This window comes from Anabrus simplex, chromosome 6, assembly GCF_040414725.1.
Source record: "Anabrus simplex isolate iqAnaSimp1 chromosome 6, ASM4041472v1, whole genome shotgun sequence".
In the NCBI taxonomy this organism is placed as follows: domain Eukaryota; kingdom Metazoa; phylum Arthropoda; class Insecta; order Orthoptera; family Tettigoniidae; genus Anabrus; species Anabrus simplex.
The window spans coordinates 42,844,155-42,866,697 of record NC_090270.1 but is presented as its reverse complement, the minus strand read 5'-3'; the positions used below and the strand labels follow the sequence as shown (position 1 = coordinate 42,866,697).

General features: G+C 40.7%; 2 protein-coding genes across 12 annotated transcripts in view; one reads left to right on the top strand and one right to left on the bottom strand.

Annotated features, from left to right (window-relative positions):
* promL (prominin-like) overlaps positions 1–22,543 on the bottom strand; it is a 707,766-nt gene that overhangs the window by 386,906 nt on the left and 298,317 nt on the right. The gene's annotated exons all lie outside the window — the stretch shown is intronic.
* On the top strand, positions 19,125–19,454 carry LOC136875374 (enhancer of rudimentary homolog). The gene has a single exon (XM_067148928.1). It carries the CDS (start codon positions 19,125–19,127, stop codon positions 19,452–19,454), a length of 330 nt encoding a protein of 109 aa, XP_067005029.1.

Sequence of the window (22,543 nt, the reverse complement as noted above, 5' to 3'; positions counted from 1 at the left end):
AGTTTGTGTATTTGAATATGTTCAAAAAGAATTTACAGAGTACTGATGCCTTGAGAGTTGCGAGAAAAGATTACTTTCAACAGGGCAATGACCCAAAACATGTATACGTCTGTGGTTGCTGTACCACACTGCACACACACTCTCAAAACTCCAGTTCAGAACCCGGACCTGTGAAGTGAATTTGAAGCAAAAGTGAGAAAACGCGAAATTCGTAGTACGACAGCTTTGAAAGAATGCCAGTTAGAGGAATAGCAAAGTATCACGTCGGAGAATACAAGAAGATTGGTCAATTCCATGCCAAAGAGTTTGAGAGAGGTGACACATAGTCTATTTTCAGTCAGTGTATGAATACTTATTTTGCAGTGCAAAACAGATCTTGACAATGTGTTTCTGTATTAATTTTGTAAATGCTTGTTTTTCTACCGGTAGAGCTAGAGTTTTGAATGAATAATGTACATGTTAAAAATCCAGTGAGTATTTTTGTTTCTATAGCAGCAAAAGTAAAGTTCACTTCTCTACACTGCAGTGTTTGAATACTTCTATCCATGACTCTATATATACTGAATTTCTTTAGAAACTAATAATGGGGCTCAAAAACTCTTGCAATATATATAAAATAGCGTAAACTCATTTACCGCTACCTCTCCAGTACAGCAAGATCATGTACACTTAATACTCACGTGACTTTCTTTTACGCCCGGAAGAGGTGTTCAGGCACGACTGGCACCTCACGTGCGTGCTTCAATGATAGCAGGTAATGACACGTATGTCACGTCAACTTACCTGAAAAGAAACAAGGGAATGAAAAACGATTAGCATTTGACTTACAGAGGCAGGTTCTGAACTGATGTGTAAATGATGATGATGTTTGTGTTTAAAAGGGTCTAACAGCTAGGTCATCGGCCCCTAATGGTACGAGGTGTAATGAAATGCAAATTAGAACTTCGAAATGTATACACTGATTAGAATCTAAAACGAATGGTGATGAGAAAATGATTATGAAACAAAAACAATCAGTGGATCCAATTCACAAAGTCTTAATACTGCTATGATGCTTATTATCAAAAGGGATCCAAAATCCAGGTCACCGGCCCCTCATAATGGTATTAACCACTAGTAAAACAGAACCATGGTGTTCCTCCTACAGTGGTAACAGGTAACTTAGACTCATGGTGTCCTCGCATGGTGGTACTAATCACAGGTAATGTAAACCGATGGTATGTCACACACAATGGCACCACTCACAAGCAACGCAGACCCATAGTGCTCCTCACCTAGGTGTACTAATCACGGACGCCGGTATTCCCGTGGTGTTCCTCACCTGGTGGAACTGATCACAGGCCACGAATACTCATAGGGTCACTCACATAGTGGTACTAATCACAGGCAATGCAGACCCACGGTGCATCACACATTATGGTAACGTCCACAGGCAACACAATCCCATGGTGTTCCTCACATAATAATACTACTCTCGGCCAACGCAGACCAATGGCTTTCCTCAAATAGTGGTACTAATCACGGGTGGCAACCAAACTCGTGGTGTTTCTCACATAGTAGTACTAACCGCAGGCAACGTAGACCCGTGGCGTTGTACATAAAGTGGTACTACTCATACGTAACGCAGACCATACTGAACACAGTGGAACAGAACACTGGAATACACACGACGACCTCTTTCAGAAGGAACACTCAGACCCATAATGTTCCGCATAGAATGGCACTGCTCCTATATACAGTAACGTAGACCCTCGCAAGGTGGTACTAGTCACAAGCAACGTGCGACAAATGGTGTTCCGCACATAATGGTACTAATCACAAGTAATCTCATGGTTCTAATGCCATCATCGCTTGGTCGCCCCTTTTAATCGTCTCTTACGACAGGCAGGGGATACGGTGGGTGTAGTCTACGTCTGCGTCCCCCACCCACAGGGGGTAGAGAGAGAGAGAGAGAGAGGGGGGGGGGAGGAAAAAGAAGGCACTCGACACTTCGAAAAAATGAAGTACCAGACAAAGAAAGACAAGGGCCACGAAGGGCGTGAAAATGAAAGACTCCCTATGCCTCGAATGTTCAAATACCGTCGGGGTCGGAAAAGAACAAAATTTGACCAAGGGAAGTCGGACAGGATTGATGTGAGGAGCCTAGCGCAAGTAAGTGGAAGGAATGTCAGGACTCAGCTAAATGCCTCGTGGTCGCCAACCCACGCTCCCAAGGTGAGAGCCCCTGGGGCCCCTTTTAGTCGCCTCTTGCGACAGGCAGGGGATACCGTGGATGTATTCTTCATCTGCGACCCCACCAACAGGAGGTGATGTGTAAATGGATCACCATCTTCCATACTGAGAAATTCTGACGATATGTTCAAAATATAGGCCTAGGATAATAATAATAATAATAATAATAATAATAATAATAATAATAATAATAATAATAATAATAATAATAATAATCTACACGCCAAGCTACACCACGCGGCGACTGACTTTCAACAGCCAAAAACAAATCTTAACCGAACGGCCATCTTGTGACAGTGACATGCGCAATACGTCAGCTACCGCGGTCACATTTGTGTATTCAACCTTCTACGTCAAAATAATATATAAACCATTCCCGTTTATGTCATACCTTTTAGCTAGAATCACTTTGTGTGTTACATGAAAAGTGTCACTGATTTCTCTCCGGAAACTCCCGACCCCAATTTTAATAGCGTTTCACCTCAATAGAAACCGGTTAAATCCCTCGAATAATGTAAGGTGTCGACGAAAGAAAGGGAAAGACCAAGAAGGGCGTGAAAACGAAAATGAACGACACCCTAGGCCCCGCAAACCTAATACCATCGGGGTGTGACAAGACCAGGAGAGGTCAGACAGGACACATGGAAGAAGGAACCCACGGTCACTAAACAACACTACCAAGATGAAAACTCCTGAGTCCCATTTTAGTCGCAGGGATGTATTCTACCGTCCCCACCCACAGGGAGTGATTGATGACCTAACAGACATTGTATATACACTGTTTGTTAATACAAACACACATGCATGCATATACACATAACCATGTACATTAGTTCTCAAATGAGTACGTTCAAATACGAACACCTGCATAATTATAAGACACTTTTCAAGTAGGCTTATGCACGCATGAGCAAGTAAATATGAGATAGCTGCCGTAGCGTGTACCGTGGGCACGTGGTTTCAGACAAAACCACCGAGTCTGTGGCCGGCCCGGCGAATGTAATAGTAGGGCGTGGCATGTAACAGCAAGGACGTCAGACTTCGTACGGGCTGTATGAGTAACAGCTGACTACAGAATGGGTAAGACAAGAGACCTCAGTGCATTTTATTGCGGCCAGATTGTCGCCGCCAAAACGTATGGGCCACTCCATCTCTGAAGTCGTGCAGGCAATGGGTAATGGCCTTTACAGGAGCCAGAGTATTAAGAGTGCACCGTGAGTACGTGGATTCGGGCAAAACTGCCGCTGCCAGGGTCAAATGTCGTGGTGTACGACGCGTTGATGGCAGGGGCCTCCGTTGGTTAGCTCGGATCGCAAGGGCGGATAGACAGGCTACAATGCAGCAAATCACTCATCAATTCAATGCTGGACAACAACGACGTGTGAACAGTCGTACCATCCAGAACCATCTCCTTGTCACAGAGTAGAGAAGAAAGTGTCCCATGAGGGTATCTCTGCTCAACACCCGTCACAAGGCACGACGACCGACAATGGCAAAGCAACATCACCAATGGACGTTAGAAGCATGGAAAGAAGGTCGCAGGGCCAGATGAGTCGAGGTACCAGTTGACGTGAAATAGCGTATGGCTTTTAGTGCCGAGAATGTCCGAGGACATGTTCGGCTCGCCAGCAGCAGGTCTCTTAATTTGACGCCCGTATGCGACCTGAGCGTCGTAATGAGGATGCAATTATGATGAAGACGACACACACACACACCCAGCCACCGTGCAAGCGAAATTAACCAGTGATGGTTAAAATTCCCGACCCTGCCGGGAATCGAATCCGGGACCCCTGTGACCAACCATTTAGCCATGGAGCAAGAAGTAAACGCCGATGGCTGGGTACGAGTGCGTCGTCAACCACATTAGGCAATGGATCGCTCTTGCCAGCAGGGTACATTTCAGGCCTGTGGTGGTCGTATCTTTATAAGGGTACTGTTCACGTCGGATGAAAGGGGAGCCCTGACACATCTCCTCACTGGTGAACGTTACAGGAACTTGCTGTCAGATCAAGTTCACTCCTTTTTCGCCCCTAGCACCCTGCAAGCGACCTGTACCAACCCAAACTGTGGCCAACTGATTCGATGAGCTCTCCACGGATGTGAAGATGTTTGCCTGTCCCCAGAGGAGCCCAGATCTCAATTCCACTGAGCACATCTGGGATTCTGCCAAGACGGATGTGCATGGCCTGGACACTACTCCGATCAATCTTCCAGGATTATGGGAGGCTGTGCAGCTATCAAGGATCAGTATACTGTAGCTCTCCAAAGCTCCCGGTATCTTGTGGAGTCCATGCCACGCCGCATCGCCGCCGTCATAATAGCTACACGCTACTAGCCATCTAATTCAAATGTTCATGAGTATACATAACTGTCGAGTCACAGCACGCAATTTCTCTATATCAACACTAGTTCTGAGAGTGGTGGTGGTGATTATTGTTTTAAGAGGAAGTACAACTGGGCAACCATACTCGATTAACACTAATCGGAGGGAGAAAAAAATGGAAGGAGATGTATTAGGGCTTCCCTCCGAACAATTAAGATATCGACCAAAGAAATAATAATAATAATAATAATAATAATAATAATAATAATAATAATAATAATAACAGCAAAGTCTTCTCCGTACAGGCCATGAATGCCCTTGGAGGGGTAATCGTAACCTCGGCACGTGATGGGGTAGAGTGGTTAGCTCTACGCCTGGCCGCCTTTGCCCCCAGGAATTAATCTGGTACTCATTTTTGGTGTACGTTGAGTGAACCTCAGGGCCTTATGCACCTCCAGAAGTGGAAATCTCGTTTCTTAAATTTTACGACTTCCTTACGGGGATTCGAACCCACGTCATTCCGGGCGAACCGAGCACGTCTTTACCGCTTCGGCCAGGCAGCCCCTAAATAATAATAATAATAATAATAATAATAATAATAATAATAATAATAATAATAATAATAGCTTTACGTCCCACTAACTACTTTTACGGTTTTCGGAGATGCCGAGGTGCCGGAATTTAGTCCCGCAGGAGTTATTTCACGTGCCAGTAAATCTACCGACACGAGGCTGACGTATTTGAGCACCTTCAAATATCACCGGACTGATCCAGGATCGAACCTGTCATGTTGAGGTCAGAAGGCCAGCGCCTCAACCGTCTGAGCCACTCAGCCCGGCAGCGAGAAGATTAGCACACGTGATGCTGATGATGATGCTTGTTGTTTAAAGGGGCCTAACATCTAGGTCATCGGCCCCTAATGGTACGAAATGAAACGAAATGTTATAACAATGAAAAAATCCATAATCCTCCACTGACCAGAATTCGAAAACGTGAGGACGAAGAATGAATGGATGGATATGAAGTTAAAACAATTAGTGGATCCGACCCGCAATACCCCACATTACCAGAAACTAGCGTTAAACAATAGTATTACTGACCAAGGGACTGCTTCTAAAGCACATACTGAATCGATGAGGCTTTTAGTCGAAACGGATCCAAAATCCAGGTCATCGGCCCCTCATAATGGTATTTATCGCTAGTAAAATAGAACCATGCTATTTGTCATGTTGCGGTACTAATCAAAAGTAGCGTAGACTCGCGGTATTCCACACATTATGGTACTACTCACAGGTAAGGAAATTCGCACATGTAACACAGACCTATGGTGTTTCGCACACTGCGGCGCTATTTACAGGCAACGCAAACCTGTGGCACGTAAGTGGACTAATCACAGGGACCCGCACTATCCCGTGGTGTTCCTCACATAGAGGGCACTAAGCATAGGCAAGGCAGAACCATGGTGTCGCTCATATAGTGGTACTAATTATAGGTACTGTAAAAGCCGGCATCGTACTCTTTTGCTACTATTCACAAACCTATTTTGTACCTAACACAGTGGTACTACGCGCAAGTAAAAGCGACCGATGTTGTTCCCCGCGTGATGGTACTACAGTAATTACAAGCAGTCTCATGGTTCTAATTTGATCATCCCTTGGTGGCTCCTTTTAGTCGCCTCTTACGACAGGCAGGGGATACCGTGGGTGTATCTTCGTCTGCGTCCCCCATCCACAGGGGGTTGTGTGTTTGGTCCGCGAGAGGCATTTTATTTCCCTCAGGTCTGCCGGCAAGTCGGTTAGGACCCCCCTATCCGCCACCTGGGACGCGCCACGTGGGGGCAACACCCCTGCTACGCCAGCGTAGTAGGTTCGTGGATTAGCACAAGCAAATGAAATCAATGCCAGGTTCAGCTATGGGAACTGTGGTCTCCAACCCACACTCAAGTTGAGAGTTCCTGGTTGCCCCATTTGGTTGCGTCTTAGAATAGGCAGGGGATACCATGGGCGTATTCTACCGCCCCCACCCAAAGAGGGACTTGTCCTGAGAGCTGGTGAATTTTACCAGCAGACCTAACTCTCCCTCCCTCCACGTAGTCGAAAGCAAGGAAGTTCCTACAGAATAACAGCTTCAGTCTGATAAAACAGAAAAATATTTGCGATCTGCTACACCTCTGTTTGAACAAATATATCTTCTGCAGACGAGGAAGCAAGCATTGTAGAGTATCTGATAAACTGAGTGACGCCTATTGAAAAATCCGTGTACCTGTAAGATTTTCCATACTTCGTCTCACGTGTGATACAATTTACTCATCCGATTTTGCCAGTTTACAAAACGTAGTGTGTATAACGCTATAATATTACATCTCCACATTCTCCGCAGAGCAACAACTCGGCATAGTATAATAACGTGCGTACATTCAATCAGTTCCGCTGTCAAGGTGGAATGTTACGAACATAAATGGCTTGCGTGGGTAGGTAGCTAGGCGCGTGGTGGCCGCACTGTCGGGAGCTGCGTTAGGTGTTCTCAAGACGAGCACGACTTAAAAATGTTTCTGTCGAAGTTGGGAAGAAAATGACTTCTTATTGAGAATTCTAGTTTGAAGTACGAACTATTCCACCTGCGTTCTTCTTCTTCTTGTCGGATACACAAATAAAAGGAAATTGGAGCTGTACCGTAGCAGAGAGATTATCCGTTACCTGAAAACGTAATCCAACGCTACAATGGCCAAATTTAATTTCAAACAAACAACAGCAACATTCATTAATATCACCACTTGTAAATGCTTTAGGTATCACAAATGAATGCATATAGAAATAAATAAATAAATACATAAGACCGAGTTTGTTACTAACATCAAAGATGCCCCTGGAAAGATGAGAGTCAGTGATAATATCTACATCAAGAGAGTCAAAAGTGTAAAGTACCTTGGGGAATGGTTCTCAGAGGACCTCAGCGAAACAATGGCTCTTGAACACAGGAGACTCAAACTAGATAAGGCTTACCATGCCTGTAGAAAGCTGTATGCTTCAAAAAATCTGTCGATGAATGTCAAACTAAGACACTACAATGCAGTAATCAGACCGTCAGTCCTCTATGCAGCAGAGTGTCTATATTTAACTAAGAAGACCCCACTAAGAGCCCTCGAGGTACAAGAAAGAAAGTTCCTGAGACGGATAGTGGGACCAAGAATTTTACCAGATGGAAGCCGATGGTATCAACCAAATCGTGAGCTATATAAACACCAAGAAAATCTCATAGATGCCATCAGAAGAAGGCGACTGGCTTTTTACGGACACCTATCTAGAATGGACTCAAATAGATTATCTCATAGGATCTTCAAGGCTGCTAACAAGGGCAAAGCTACTGGGTTCGTGTGGATGAAGCAAGTGGAGAAGGACCTTTCGGAACTCCACATAAATCAAAACGACATAGCTGATCGGAGTAACTATCATACAACTCTTAAAACTAAATCCTTTGTAACATCCCTCACAGAAGTTACCCACAGACCAAAAGACGAGACCAGGAAATGGTCTGAGGAACGTAAGATTGAATTTAGCCGGAAAATGAAGGACTACTGGGCCATCAGGAAAGCTCGAGGTACCAACAAGAAAACAGCTGCCAAACCAGCCGCTAAGAACACCAATTGTGGCAAACAACGACGATGATTTCAAGAAACAGCTAAAACACAAGCACCGTGGTCCATAGATGGCCCTAACGAATTAAAAAATAAATAAATAAATAAATAAATAAATAAATAAATAAATAAATAAATAAATAAATAAATAAATAAATAGTCTATTGATTTCTACTTATACCATCTTTGCCAGTTTCCTGCGCTACTCTTCCCAAAGCTTTTTGAGACAATTGCATTTTTATAAAGCCCATGTGATAAGTCCTGCAACGGTTCTCCTTTAAACAATGCTGACACAAACAATCCATCCATTTTCCAGTCAAAAGTCAACAAAAGTTACGTAAAATGTACGATAAGTACAAAATCAAGTTCACGTTCCTATCTGGATAGAGGCTTGGAAAAACAGCCCAGATCGTTCGCTAGGATAGACGCTTTAGCGACTACCCAGAGAGCCAAGTCAAGCCAAGCGCTTGGTGCGGCCGCTTCCATTCGTTCTCGAATCATCCAACCGACTATCCTCCATCTAGGCGCTAAGCAAGCCACCTCTGGTGCGGAAGTGCGGAAGTAGCTTAAGAGAGAGGAAAAAGGAAGAAGTCGCAAACCTAATATCGTCAGGGCCGAAAAAGAACAAGAGTTGACCAAGGGAGGAGACTGGTACAAGTAGTAGAGGGCACTAAGCATAGGCAAGGCAGAACCATGGTGTCGCTCATATAGTGAACACAATGCCAGGCTTAGTTCCGGTATTGGCTACGTGCAGAGCCCTGATGCAGATCTACTTTAACTGCAAAATTGTCAGTGGACCCGCAGAAACTGCGCACAGATGTTTGGCATTCATTATGCATATCTTGACTGATGCTGATGTACGAACGTGGAACATTTTTCATCTTAAGGACCCACCAAATCAGATCCCGTGGCACTCAGTCATAGGCTTTTTCCAAATCTATAGGATGACAACTGGGCATTTTACGAGGGTCCTGCCACAGTACTGCACTTGCTTGTTATAACAATTTACAAGCATGCGGTAAGTACACAAAGCTAAGATATTTTAGTATTTAAGCTCCATACAAAGGACTTTTTTTTAAACAAAAGTGAACAAAGAATTTTTCTTTTTTTGCTAGTTGCTTTTACGTCCCCCCGACACAGTTATGTCTTATGGCGACGATGAGATACGAAAGGCCTAGGAATGGGAAGGAAGCGGCCGTGGCCTTAAGGTACAGCCCCAGCATTTGCCTGGTGTGACAATGGGAAACCACGTAAAACCATCTTCAGGGCTGCCGACAGTGAGGTTCGAACCCACTATCTCCCGATTACTGGATACTGGCCGAACTTAAACGACTGCAGATATCAAGCTCGGTAAAGAATATTTTATAGTACTTCAAATCTTAACCAGGGTCTTAAGCATGCAGACCATTACTACTCCGCAGCTCAGTTCATTAAAGCCTCTCAACAGCGCGGTGAAGTAACGCTAAGAAGATTGCAATCCAAACAAACGCGGAGGATGGTCAAACACAAACATTATTTTACTAATTTTCCCTGTGGCATAATTTATTTATCAACAAATAACGTTAAAATTTTAAAGGACATTGAATTTTATTGTCCTCATTACCGTATTTTAGTGATTTTGTCATTAAACAGCACTCCGTTTTAAATCACGACAGCATCTTACAATGTTAACTTACTCTAGATCGAACTACTAACAAAACACAATAGAAATTCACAAACATATTTCAATTTAAATAGCCACTGAATAGGCAGTAAATGATCTCAAAACATACTGTGATCTTGGAAGAGGAACAGAAAAAGAACTCCTGTCTTTGAATCTGTGTCAGTTACTTCCCACAAAATCTGACATTCAAATGTCTCTGGCACACCTATAAAACAACATACAACTGTGAGTCAACTTCATGCACTTACTGAGTGAACACGCCTACATATTAACAGTGCTAGTTGCTTTACATCGCATCACAAATAGGTCTTATGGCAACGATGGCACATGAAAGGGCTTGGAAAGGGAAGGAGGCGGCCGTGGCATTAATTAGGGTACAAACCCAGCATTTGCCTGGTGTGAAAATAGGAAACCACGGAAAACCGACTTCAGGGCTGCCGACAGTGGGGTTCGAACCCACTATCTCCCGAATACTGGATACTGGCCGCACTTAAGCGACTGCAGCTATCGAGCTCGGTCACATATTAACAGCTGATGCATGTGGTTTAATGCAAATACTACGTTTAATAATAATAATTCGGCAGTATTGTCTTGGAATTTCACGTAAGCATCAATGCCGCATAACATCTTTCGGAAACTTAAATGCATGCGCTTTCTTATCACCGTCATTATTATTCGTACATTTGGGTATATTACACTTGATTACCATTGTACACAACGGTATTCGCGATTGGCACCACTAAACAAATTAAAACCCTCGTAATTGCACCGTTACAAGGCCAGGAGGTGTTGGCCAAACTCATTGCTGTCTTCTTCTTCTTCTTCTTCTTGAATGGTGTGGTTGGACCAAATACAGTAGAGACAATACGCAACACTTACGGATTTAGCCTTGTTAAAATGGGAGACAATTCCACGGTGGCGCTCCTAGTGACTTGACCTGAAAAGTCGCGCTAAATTCAAATATCAATGGAAATGTATATACGAAAATGGATAGATAAATTACGTCTAGAAAGAAAGTATTATTGAGATATTAACTTCGAAGTTGCTAAAGCAATTCTGGATAAATGAATGAAGAATTATTTAAAAGGATATTATTTAAAGACTGAAATTAGACACATAAACAAGATGTGAAATGGACTGCTGTGAAATGGGTTGATCTTTCATTTATGCATTACTTTTTTTGCTTTAGCATTCCTGCCTGAACTTCTACGGTTAGATTTGTCTTTTTCCTCGTTTAAAAACATATCATCACATTAAGATAGTGTCAATAAAAATATCGGCACATTCCTTACACACATGATGCAATGAATTAACATTTAAAATCTGGACAATTTTCCTCTTAACATGAAGCCTACGAACAGAAAGAAAATCTATTAAATCCCGGCTTTAATCTGAGAAGAGGAATAAAAGAAAAAAGTATGAAAATGTTGTCGATAGTGATGCCTTGAGGAATATTTACGTACAGTTAGAGTAAAAATGTAACATACCCTTGGCTGTATAGTCAAAGATTTTTAAAGTCGCTGGCCTGGAAATGATCTGAACAGATCTTATAAAATCGTAACGTCCCTTCTTTCTTGTACACCTTATCCAAATCACTTCTGTGACATTTCAAAACCCACAGATCACACCTACAAAACACATCGGTATTGAAGGTTAACTGCTGCACTATACAATAAAATATGCGTATTATATTTTAAGCCAGTCGAGCAGGTCAGAATATTATGAAGTACTATAAAAACAGCTTTGTCACTGGAAGAATATATATGCAAACACAATATTACTTACATTTTCTTTTCACAAGGGACGCGAAAGAAAGACCGCGCTTTCTTCTCTACATCATAGTTACTGCAGCCAAACATAGGAACATGCCTTTCACCTCATGTTGAGAGGAGATATCAAGGAATGACACACGCTACTATTTAATTATGTCAGCTCACTGAAAACGCATAAATAACACCAAAAACTTCACACACAAATACACGTGCTCTTATAACAGAAACAGTAGTTATCAGGGCTACCCGCTAGAGAGAGCTCTAATAGCTGTCCCTCGATATCTCGCTGAGTGTCTAGTATTGTCTTGGACTCATGTTATCGTCCAGTCACGAAACATTATTACTGAGAGAAGCTTTAAGTTCAAAGCTTGCCTCCCGGTTCTGACGTCACAGTGTTTCCGGAACGGTTGTGTTACCTCAACGAGCTAGAAAGAGGACTATAGAGTGGCTAACATGGCTGCTACAGCGCTCTGGGTGGTGCCAAGACGAAATAGCGACTCCATAGTTTAAGCGCCTTTCTTCCGCTTACGATGCGTTACTTTTAATAGATTAGATCGAATAAATTATGCTCTCTACGTGTGTGGTAAGCTAATGCATAAATTGTAGGAAAAACACGACGAATGTAATCATATTTCAAATAAGATTATTATTATTATTATTATTATTATTATTATTATTATTATTATTATTATTATTATTATTATTATTATTATTTTTACTAAAGTACACAGTTATGGGCGATTAGCAGAATTGCGTTGCCTGTGTAGCACAATCCAGCACGTGTAGGGTAGGCCTACTTTTATTTTCGTGTAGGAACTGACCAGACAGCCAGACATGATAAACTGTATCCTGCCTGGCTGAGTGACTCAGACGGTAGAGCGCTGGATTTCTGAGCTAAGTTGGCATATTTGGTATTTGAAGGTGCTCAGATACGTCACCCTTCTATCAGTAGATTTACTAGCACGTAAGAGAACTCCGGCGGGACATATCTCCGCCACTTCAACGTCTCCGAAAACCGTACTAAGTAGTTGGTAGGACGAAAAACTAATAACACTATTTATTATTACATTGTATCCTACAGAGCACATTTCCCCAGCATTTTGAAAAAGAAGTAATGTGAACAAATACTTATTTTTCGTAAATTATTATTAGTTTTACGTCCTACTAACTACTTTTTCTGATAAGCCGAGTTGCCTGAATGTAGTCCCGCAGGAGTTCTTTTGCGTGCCAGTAAATCTACTGACACGAGGCTGAGGGATTTGAGCACCGTCAGATACCATCGTATTGAGCTAGGCTCGAACCTGCCAAGTTGCTTTGTGTCCGGCTCCTTGGCTGAATGATCAGCGTGCTGGCTTTTGGTTCAGAGGGTCCCGGATTCGACCGAGTTGAGGATTTTTACCGGGTAGTTGACAGTTAATTCCTCTGGATCGGCGACTGGAAAACCTTCTTCATCTACACACAACAGAACATACTACAAACCACCACAGAAACACGTAATAGTAAATACATCACTCCACCTAGGGTTGGCGTCGTCGTCCGGAAGGGTATCCGGTCGTAGAATTAGGCTAAATCCATACAAATGCCAAATCCAGGTAACTGGCAAAAAACCAGGATTTATTATTATTATTATTATTATTATTATTATTATTATTATTATTATTATTATTATTATTATTAAAGTTATAGCAACCTCCGTGGCTCAGACGGCAGCGCGTCGGCCTTTCACCGCTGGATACCGTGGTTCAAATCCCGGTCACACCATGTGAGATTTGTGCTGGACAAAGCGGAGGCGGGACAGGTTTTTCTCCGGGTACTCCGGTTTTCCCTGTCATCTTTCATTCCAGCAACACTCTCCATTCTCATTTCATAGCATCCATCAGTCATTAATAAATCACTTTGGGAGTGGCGACCCCATCGCACTAACAGCCTACATCTGGTTCATTCATTACATTCCTGACCCGGTCAATGACTGGAAAACAGGTTGTAGGTTTTCATATTCATTAAAGTTATATGAATTGGTTGAAACCTTATAAACTCAGTGCTGTAGTGTTTTGGTGAAGTTATTAGTGTCCAGTTCAATTCCTAGAGTGAATTTTAATTCGAGGAAGTGTTATTCACAAGAATAAAAGTGTGGTATAGTAAATATTAGTTGAATATTAACATCACACAGTTCAGTTTTGAAAGGGAAGCCATCTTACTTTGTGACGAGAACTGGGTGCGCTCCTTATATTGGGTTAGGCTTCAAAGACACAGCCCTCTTGAGTTTGTAAAGATCAAGCAGACAATGGGAGACAATCAAAGAGAAAACAAATGTGCAAAATGCGATACAGCATTCTCAAATGAAGATAGTGTTATTGGCTGCGACGGAGTATGTAATCTCTGGTTTCACAGAAAATGCACGTCAGTCAATGTAACGGAATTCAAGGCCCTATCATCAAATAATGGATCCCTTATGTGGATGTGCGGGTCGTGTAGGCATCGTCTAAAAAACTACGGGCTCAATTCTGCTATACAAGAGAACAATGAAGCCAGGCAAGCCACACTCGAAAACAAACAAACATGTGACGACATCAAAAAGAAACTAGAAGTAGTGAGTGAAGAGTTGATGAAAAAAATGACACTTATCTTGGAAACACAACTTCAACAAGCAGAAATATTAGCTTCAGGACTAGGAAAAGTCTCGAATAAACCAGTACAGGACCCAGAGGGATTAAAGCAAAGAACATCTATTACCAACAAGGAGGAAGAATGGACAAAACATAAGAATACCAACAACAACACGGAAAATGCTAGGAGTATGATTGAGTTCGGAAAACCTACAGCAACAGCCCAACACAGGTTATCCTCTCCTAGAAGAGATACAAGACAATATGAATCACCAAGAAGACTCCCCCAACAAGGCACAGGAGGCAAAGAAAAAGGAAAACTAAGAGCAGCACCCAGGACAGCATGGGTGTACGTGGGAAGACTGAAGGATGACATCACAGAAGAAGATCTGAAAGAACATCTCTCAAACAACGGCATCTCTAAAGTAATCGAATGCGAACAATTACCCACACGAGGATCAAACAAAGCGTTTAAAATAGGCATACCTATGGAAGAACGGGAAATAGTCTTTGACCCAGAATTCTGGCCAAATGGAGTAACCTACCGCACTTATCGATTTCGTAAGCAATAAAGACGAGACTCCGAGAGAATTCCAGAAGACGACAGGCAAGACATTGGATATACTACTTTGGAATGTGGAAGGGTTAAAGAGTATTGTAAATACAGCACCAGATTATATTTGGATAGGACAAGATGTAATAATAGCTACAGAAACTTTTTTGACGGAGCCTTTTGGCATCACAGGATACTACACAGCACACTCTTATGCTAAACCAAAAGCTTTAGGCAGACCGGAGGGAGGTGTATCCCTTATGTTCAAACACACCATAGGAAAAATTAAAGAGATAGTAAAGGAAGAAAACATGACAATCGTAAAATCCACGGACATTACAGTAGTGGGGATGTATATTACATATGGCACGTCAATAGAAGATACAGCGGAGCAGGTATTAGGGGCTATATCACAAGTGAGAACAGAAGAAAACGTAATTATTGCAGGAGATTTCAACTGCAGAATTGACAAACCAAATAACAAAACAACAACTATACTGAATATTCTACAGGAGGAAGGTTTTAAACTCATCAATAAGGCCGAAGATATAACCTATATAGCGTACAATGGAACAAGCACAATAGACTTAGTTTTTTATAGAGGAAAGAAGATCATAGTTAAAAACCAAAAAAGGAAATGGAATACCTTAAACACACCTCTCACTAAACATATCCCCATACATACCAGATTTCTACTAGTAAGAAACATAGATGAAAAGACACTTCCTGACTCACATAAAACAACAAGGAAAATAAACTTAGAAATATTACAAAACAATACACAAGCTATAGAAAGCGCGAAGCGACACCTAAAAGACAATGATATCAATCTCACCATGACTACCATTCAAGATGCTATAATTGCAGCAACGGTACCAGCCAAAATAAGGAAATCGAAACCATGGTTTGACACTGAGTGCTACCAACACCGAAGAAAAACGTTAGATGCCCTACACAAAGCAAGACTCAAAAATGTAAAAGATGACCTAGAGGAATATGCTAGGAAGAGAAAGGAATACAAGATGCTCTTGAAAAGCAAGAAATCACAATTTATAGAAAAAGAAGCACTAAGAGAAGCAGATGAAGCACGCAAGGACCCCTACATAGCACTTAGAAGAAAGGTCACCAGAACATCAGATGAAATCCAAATGGAAAGTTGGGAATGCCACTTCTCTCGAATTTTAAATAAAAGACAGACAAACAAATCACATGATAGTAGGACACCGAATGAGGAGGAAAAGACCTCCCAAATTACAACAGAAGAGGTTGAAACAATAATCAAAAACACAAAAAACAAAAAGGCAGCAGGACCAGACGGTATTTATAATGAGATGTTAAAGGAATCAACAGGAGTGTTAATTGAAATATGGACAGAGTTATTCAATAAATGCCTCAGCTCAGGAGAAATTCCAGATAGCTGGAGAAAGTCGACAATCAAAGTCCTATACAAGGGATCAGGGGATACAAATAATCCGAATTCTTACCGTGGTATAGCACTTGAAAATAACATATTTAAAATCTATACAAAGTTACTCAACAAACGTCTCACGGAGACAATAGATCCATTGATTCCAGACCAACAATTTGGCTTTAGAGAAGGAAGGTCCACCTTACAGGCCGTATGTAATCTTCTTAATGACATTGACCAAGCGCTGAGACATCCAAAAGGCAAATTCAGAACCGTCTTTATCGACTACACAAAAGCCTTTGATTTGTTGAATAGGACAAAACTCGTAGCAAAAATGGAATCCATGACAAACGGAGGAAATGTAGTTACAACAGCCATAAGAAATATACTGACCTACAACAGAATACAAATAAAGGACGGAATAACAACTTCAAGAGAGATCCTGCAGACAAATGGGGTTCTACAGGGGGATCCCATCAGCCCCACCCTATTCAACATCGCCACCGCAGATATCGTGAAGATCTTAAAAAAATCGAATTCATTATCTTTATATATGTATGCAGACGACATGGTCATAGGTTCCTCAAACAGACTTGAATTACAAGAAGCACTAAATGACTTACATAACTGGGCAGAAGAAAATGACTTCAGTATAAATAGTAACAAAACAAAATACATGGTGTTCCGGAAAGGTGGAAGATTAGCAACAGAGGATAAAATGACTTTAGGAGGGAAGGAACTGCAGACAGTAAACTACTATAAATATCTAGGAATCACCCTACAAACAACACGCAATTCATTCAGGATACACGTAAAGGAAAGAATAACAGCTGCTATAAGAGGAATATATGACATAAAGAACATAACCAGTCTATCCCTCCAGACGGCTATGATCTTATTTAATGCTAAAATATCGCCAATGCTGACCTACGGATTAGAATTGATATGGGAAAACCTATCTTTTTCAGACCTAAACTCAATGGAGAAAGTAAAAGCCCGATATCTGAAAAGAGCACTTGGAGTGGCAAGAACAACACCTTCCAGGCTTGTTTACGAATTGGCAAGAGAAACATTCTACATCGAGGACTTACGTTACAAACTATCCCTGCCATCTACTGAGCAAGCGACAAAACTGATGCAGACAAGAGAGAAGAAGCGCGAAGAAATCCCTCTGGACTTCTATAGCACAGATGCAATGATCGACAGGAGATGGGTAAAAGAAAATCAAGAACTTAGAAATGTAATTACAAGATTGGCAGTGCATGGTTTTCACCATAAAATTTGTAAAAACAAAAAGTTTCATGAACCAAACAATGAATGTGTATGTGCATTGTGTAATAACCACTGTGACAGATACCATATAACCATGTGTCCTAAACGAGAAAGATCGATCGTGGACTATAGCAAAGAGTAACTATATAGATGCGAATTGTCCTTTTAATTCATCTATGTACATTAGTATGCAATAATAATAATAATAAAGTTATATGAATTATTTCTCGATGTTGTTATATTACTTTGTTCAAGGTTTTCTGTTCTATATTTTCATTCCCTGTATGTAGGTCTAAATTTGTTTAATGGCAATGTACTATTGTGATATGTTTTGTAATTAGGGCTACCGTACTGGAAATACACTAATTTTCTTTCTTTATACAATATGTAAGACGGAGCTCGATAGCTGCAGTCGCTTAAGTGCGGCCAGTATCCAGTATTCGGGTGATAGTGGGTTAGAACTCCACTATCGGCAGCCCTGAAGATGGTTTCCTGTGGTTTCCCATTTTCACACCAGGCAAATGCTGCGGCTGTACCTTAATTACGGCCACGGCCGATTCCTTCCTATTCGTAGCCCTTTCCTGCCCCATCGTCGCCATAAGACTTATCTGTGTCGATGCGTCGTAAAGCCAACAGCAAAAAAAAAAAAAAATGTAAGTATGTAGTCTGTACCTTGTATTTTTAATGTCCTTTTAAACAGGCATTATGCATCTTTGAGTGCTTCTCTAATAAAGAAAACTGTGAAACTGTATTTATTCCCGCAGCTTCTGTACTTGCTTCATCACACGCCCACTCGATTTGATCGCTTACAATATGGTGGACGTGGCTTCCAAGTAGATTCAAATATGGCGGTCCAATAGCCACTCTATAGTCCTCTTTCTAGCTCGTTGTGTTACCTGTTTCAACATTATAGGTTATTCCTTGATTTATAAAATTATTCACAGCCACCTATTGAGTTGACCGAAGCGCCGAAGATTGGTCATTCAATACCCTGACCATCAAGATGGCCTTATAACTGCCATCTGAAGGCAATACTAGAAGATCGCCAAAGAGGCGCTATCTGATATGACTTCTGAACTAATGATTGTTGATTATCTTATGTTTAGTTTGAAAAGGTTGTTTGCGCGCAAGCCCAGCACATCCTAGGCAACGGTAAGTTTAGTACAAACTTTTACTGTGAACAGGGCAATCATAATTTATTTCGCGAAATTCCGCCCACCCAAACATACAATTTCAAATAATAACGTTCTACCTCCTTGATTATGCGCTAGTCATGCCTGGTGTTTCTATAAATGACTTGTTGCGTTTAGATGTTTTTCATCAGCAAGAGCAAATCTAATCACGAACTACAATGCTATTGTAAAATTGTTCGAGGTGCAAGGTGACGTCAAATCATCTCTAATGTTGAACAATTGAGCTGAGGGGCATATCAGCTGAATGCATTCATGTTTTTTTCAATCAAACTCTCCGCTCAGCCCAATAGTTTGGCGATAGATCGCAGTCCGACAGTCATTTTAAGCCATCACAATGATAAGCAACTATTATTGCGCACTGCTGATTGATGGGATCAAGCCGAATCCATTCGCATGGAAGACTGAGAAGAAATTTCATTTTCCTGTGAATCACGCAAGTATTATACGGTATCACATTACAAAGTGAAAATGTCGCATACCATCTTGCTCATTCAAACAGGTCTCGGTGCGGACACGAAAACGTACTCCCATTACGATACGCTTAATGAATGCATTGAGGGTGTGTGCAAGATTTACGAAGAACACCTGAAAAGAGACAATCCCAATTCACAGTTTATAGTTTACAACATCGCACAGTTGTTTCATTTTGTTGACCAGTTGGCTGGTCTGTCGTGTCTGATCCACCACAAGAGCACCAATTCATATGCAGCATACAACAAGGACTGGATAAAGAAAAAAATATATGATCTCCTGCGGAGACAAGCGTATCTTCGTCAGAAACAAGAAGAGTGTGAATAAAGTGCAGCAAATAACGAAAATTCATATGAACATACACTTTCTATGCCACTTACTACAGGTTGACGTTGTTAATTTCTTACATAGCGACGAGGATAATAGGTTATAAATAACTGTAATGTATTCAATGTATATTTGGAATAACATATTCGAGTTACGAGTGCCATTATAGTAGCAAGCAGATTAGATTTTTATAGTTTTCTGTATAGACAAGATAGGAAATGTGATGGATGAATATTAAGATCTATAAAAGCATTAAAGAGGATATTTTTTAAACACAGTGATCTAGAACAAATGTATGTACTTATTCACTTCCTTATAGCAGGAATGTTGGTGGTCTAACGTTTATTTATATTCGAATCTCTACAGGCGAAAAAAATCACGTATAGCAAAGCATTTTTCCGAAGTATTATTATTTTTCTTCGGGCCTCGGAGTGCGCAACAGGTTCAATATTTATAAATGTTATTTTCTTCTACTTAATCTCTTCTCATTATCTGTTCTTTCACCAACGAAGGAAATTATGTTCAATGCACATTGTACGCTGCGAGTGTCTCATGCTGGTGTGTTTTAACTCCCTTATAATGTTTACTAATTTAGTTATTTATAACCAAACTTGGACACAAATCAAATATTACTGACAACTACCATAGATTTTTGTTGGTCTTCTAGGTCAGTGTTGGACTTTATTTCTGAATTATGTGAATCAAATAGGTTACCAAAATGTGGGAATTACATAGAGGGTACATAATGCATCCGTACGTTCACTCAAAAGTGTCCAATTTAAAACCTAAGAATAATGTATTTCGGGCTTTAAATCATTGCAGATACCCTGATTATATCATGCAGTAACGGATTCGTTTATTTGACTTCATTATCGTTAGGCCAAACAAGGAAGCAAGTGAGAATTGTCAATATGAAAGGTTTTATCGAAAACGATGTAAGAAATACCGGTACGTCTAACCTTGCCAATAGCTTCATGAATACCGAATTAAATTAGCGATGGGTAAGTCTGTGTTAGTTGAGAACAGAATCAACAATATAACGTGACAATACCATCCATTTATCAATATTAAATTTAGAGATTATTTCCTTGCTGCCACGTTGAAAGAAATGCAGTTGCTTATAAAATGATTTTCTGTCTGAATAATAAAAAGATATGTCGACCCTCTATTGATACTCAGCTTTTTTTACGAGTCAAAATAATCAGTACCATTAAAATTCAATTGTGTACAGTACATTAATGTATATGTCTGAAAAGAGGTTCCTAACAGAAATAACCAACCCCACCTACAGGGTTTTCACAAATTTGTTATGGTGAATCAAACACAAATTAAAATAATATTTATCCTGAAACTCCTTCTGAACGTTGCTACATGGTTGTACAAATTTCCTTACACCACTTACCCATTCCCAACTTAATCGATTGAGTTAATAAGAAGAATATCAAAGAAATACGACCAAACGGTAAAGTGCTGATCAAAATCTTGATTGTTTTACGGCCGGATGCCATTCCTAACACCAATTACATGTGGAGGGATGTGTTCACTACTGCGTGATTCTGTTGTGTTTGGTAGAGTGATGCGTTATATTAAATAAATATGTGTATTAACAAGAGGAAGGTCAGACCTTCAGAAAACTGATTTGTTCAAAACTTCACACACATATGTGGAGGACTCTTAGAACAATATACTGTTCAGGCAGTACGATGCACTTCTCAGGCTTTTTTCGATAGAGAATGGTTGCCCAGTTGTACTTACTCTTAAAACAATATAATCACTACCACCACTCAAGCTTTTTTGAGAAAATCGAGAGAGAAGCTTCACGAGATGAACAATACGATATTCGTCCTACACCACACGAATACGCGATTTCCAATTCCTCCACGGGGCACAACTTTATTTACAAACAAAAAAAACTTATCTGTTGCCATGTCGTCGTCGGCTGCAACTCGTATCCATATTCTTCAGCAGTTAACATTTTCACACAATGCTTTGTGAATATGTTTCATATGGCTTATTAGCCCAATCTTGGCATAAAAGGGATCACATGAATGGCTGGAGGAGGGCGGGGCTGAGCTTGACGGAGCTTCCGTGCTTGTCTTTTATCCTCGTCACGTCTTCACTGATGTAGAAACAATGTGTACGATTCTCAGCAAGCGTGTCCCAGGATTGAGTGTTAATTCCAGCTGTTTTCATAGTATTGTAACTGTCATGTAATTTTGATGCAAACCATATGTATTTCAACATATTTTAAAATAATGGCGCAGACAATTGATTCTGTATTTTTATGAATGGATTTTGATAGCATCTTCACCAGATAAAATCTAACTTTCAATTTCGATCAGATATGATCAGTTCTGGACTCGTTTGATAAAAAATTTACCCTATCTGTAAAATTAAACATCACATGGCTGAGGAAGAGGTGCAGGGGAGAGGTTTCTACCTTGGTCAAATTTTAAAAAACTATTCCAGTAACATAGACAGTAATGTGATTCTCTAATAACTGAAAAAAAAAAAAAAAACACGTAACATTTTGCTTATATACGAGTACCAGTTATGATAAAAATATGAAAGAAAGTCTACACTGATAAAAACATATTTTGTAAAATTAAGCAATCAGCCTAAGGTACACCTAGGACACACCAGCACAGCACCTTCACCCACACACGTTTCTCAGCAAAAAGTAGAGAGAAAATTATCATCACTACTAGAGCTGGATTCTTCTCGCGTGTCGTTTTCTTTGCACTGCTTCCCTTTCACCAAAAACATTTTTTCTTTGAAGCTGAATTGTCAGTTTTCATTCTCCTCCTATACTCTGATTTTCTGGCGAATCGGTTAAAACTCTTCAAATTACACGTTTCCTCCCTTTGCTCTTCTGTTACTTTTTCAGTAGTGCTCGTAATAATTGGAGATGTTTTATTATAATTCGAAGGACGTGTAGTAGCGTCATGGTTAATGACTGCGAAATACGTTATGCTCTTAGACATTCAGAATTCGTCTGTTCTAGAATTCTACGTTCCACATCCTCCGTCAAAATTGGACATTTCTTGCCTGTGTTATATACAAAACAAGTCATTCATTTTTTTGAGATA

Excerpts from the sequence above, each read along its gene's own strand:
- LOC136875374 (XM_067148928.1), top strand. The coding sequence starts at position 19,125 with ATGTCGCATACCATCTTGCTCATTCAAACAGGTCTCGGTGCGGACACG.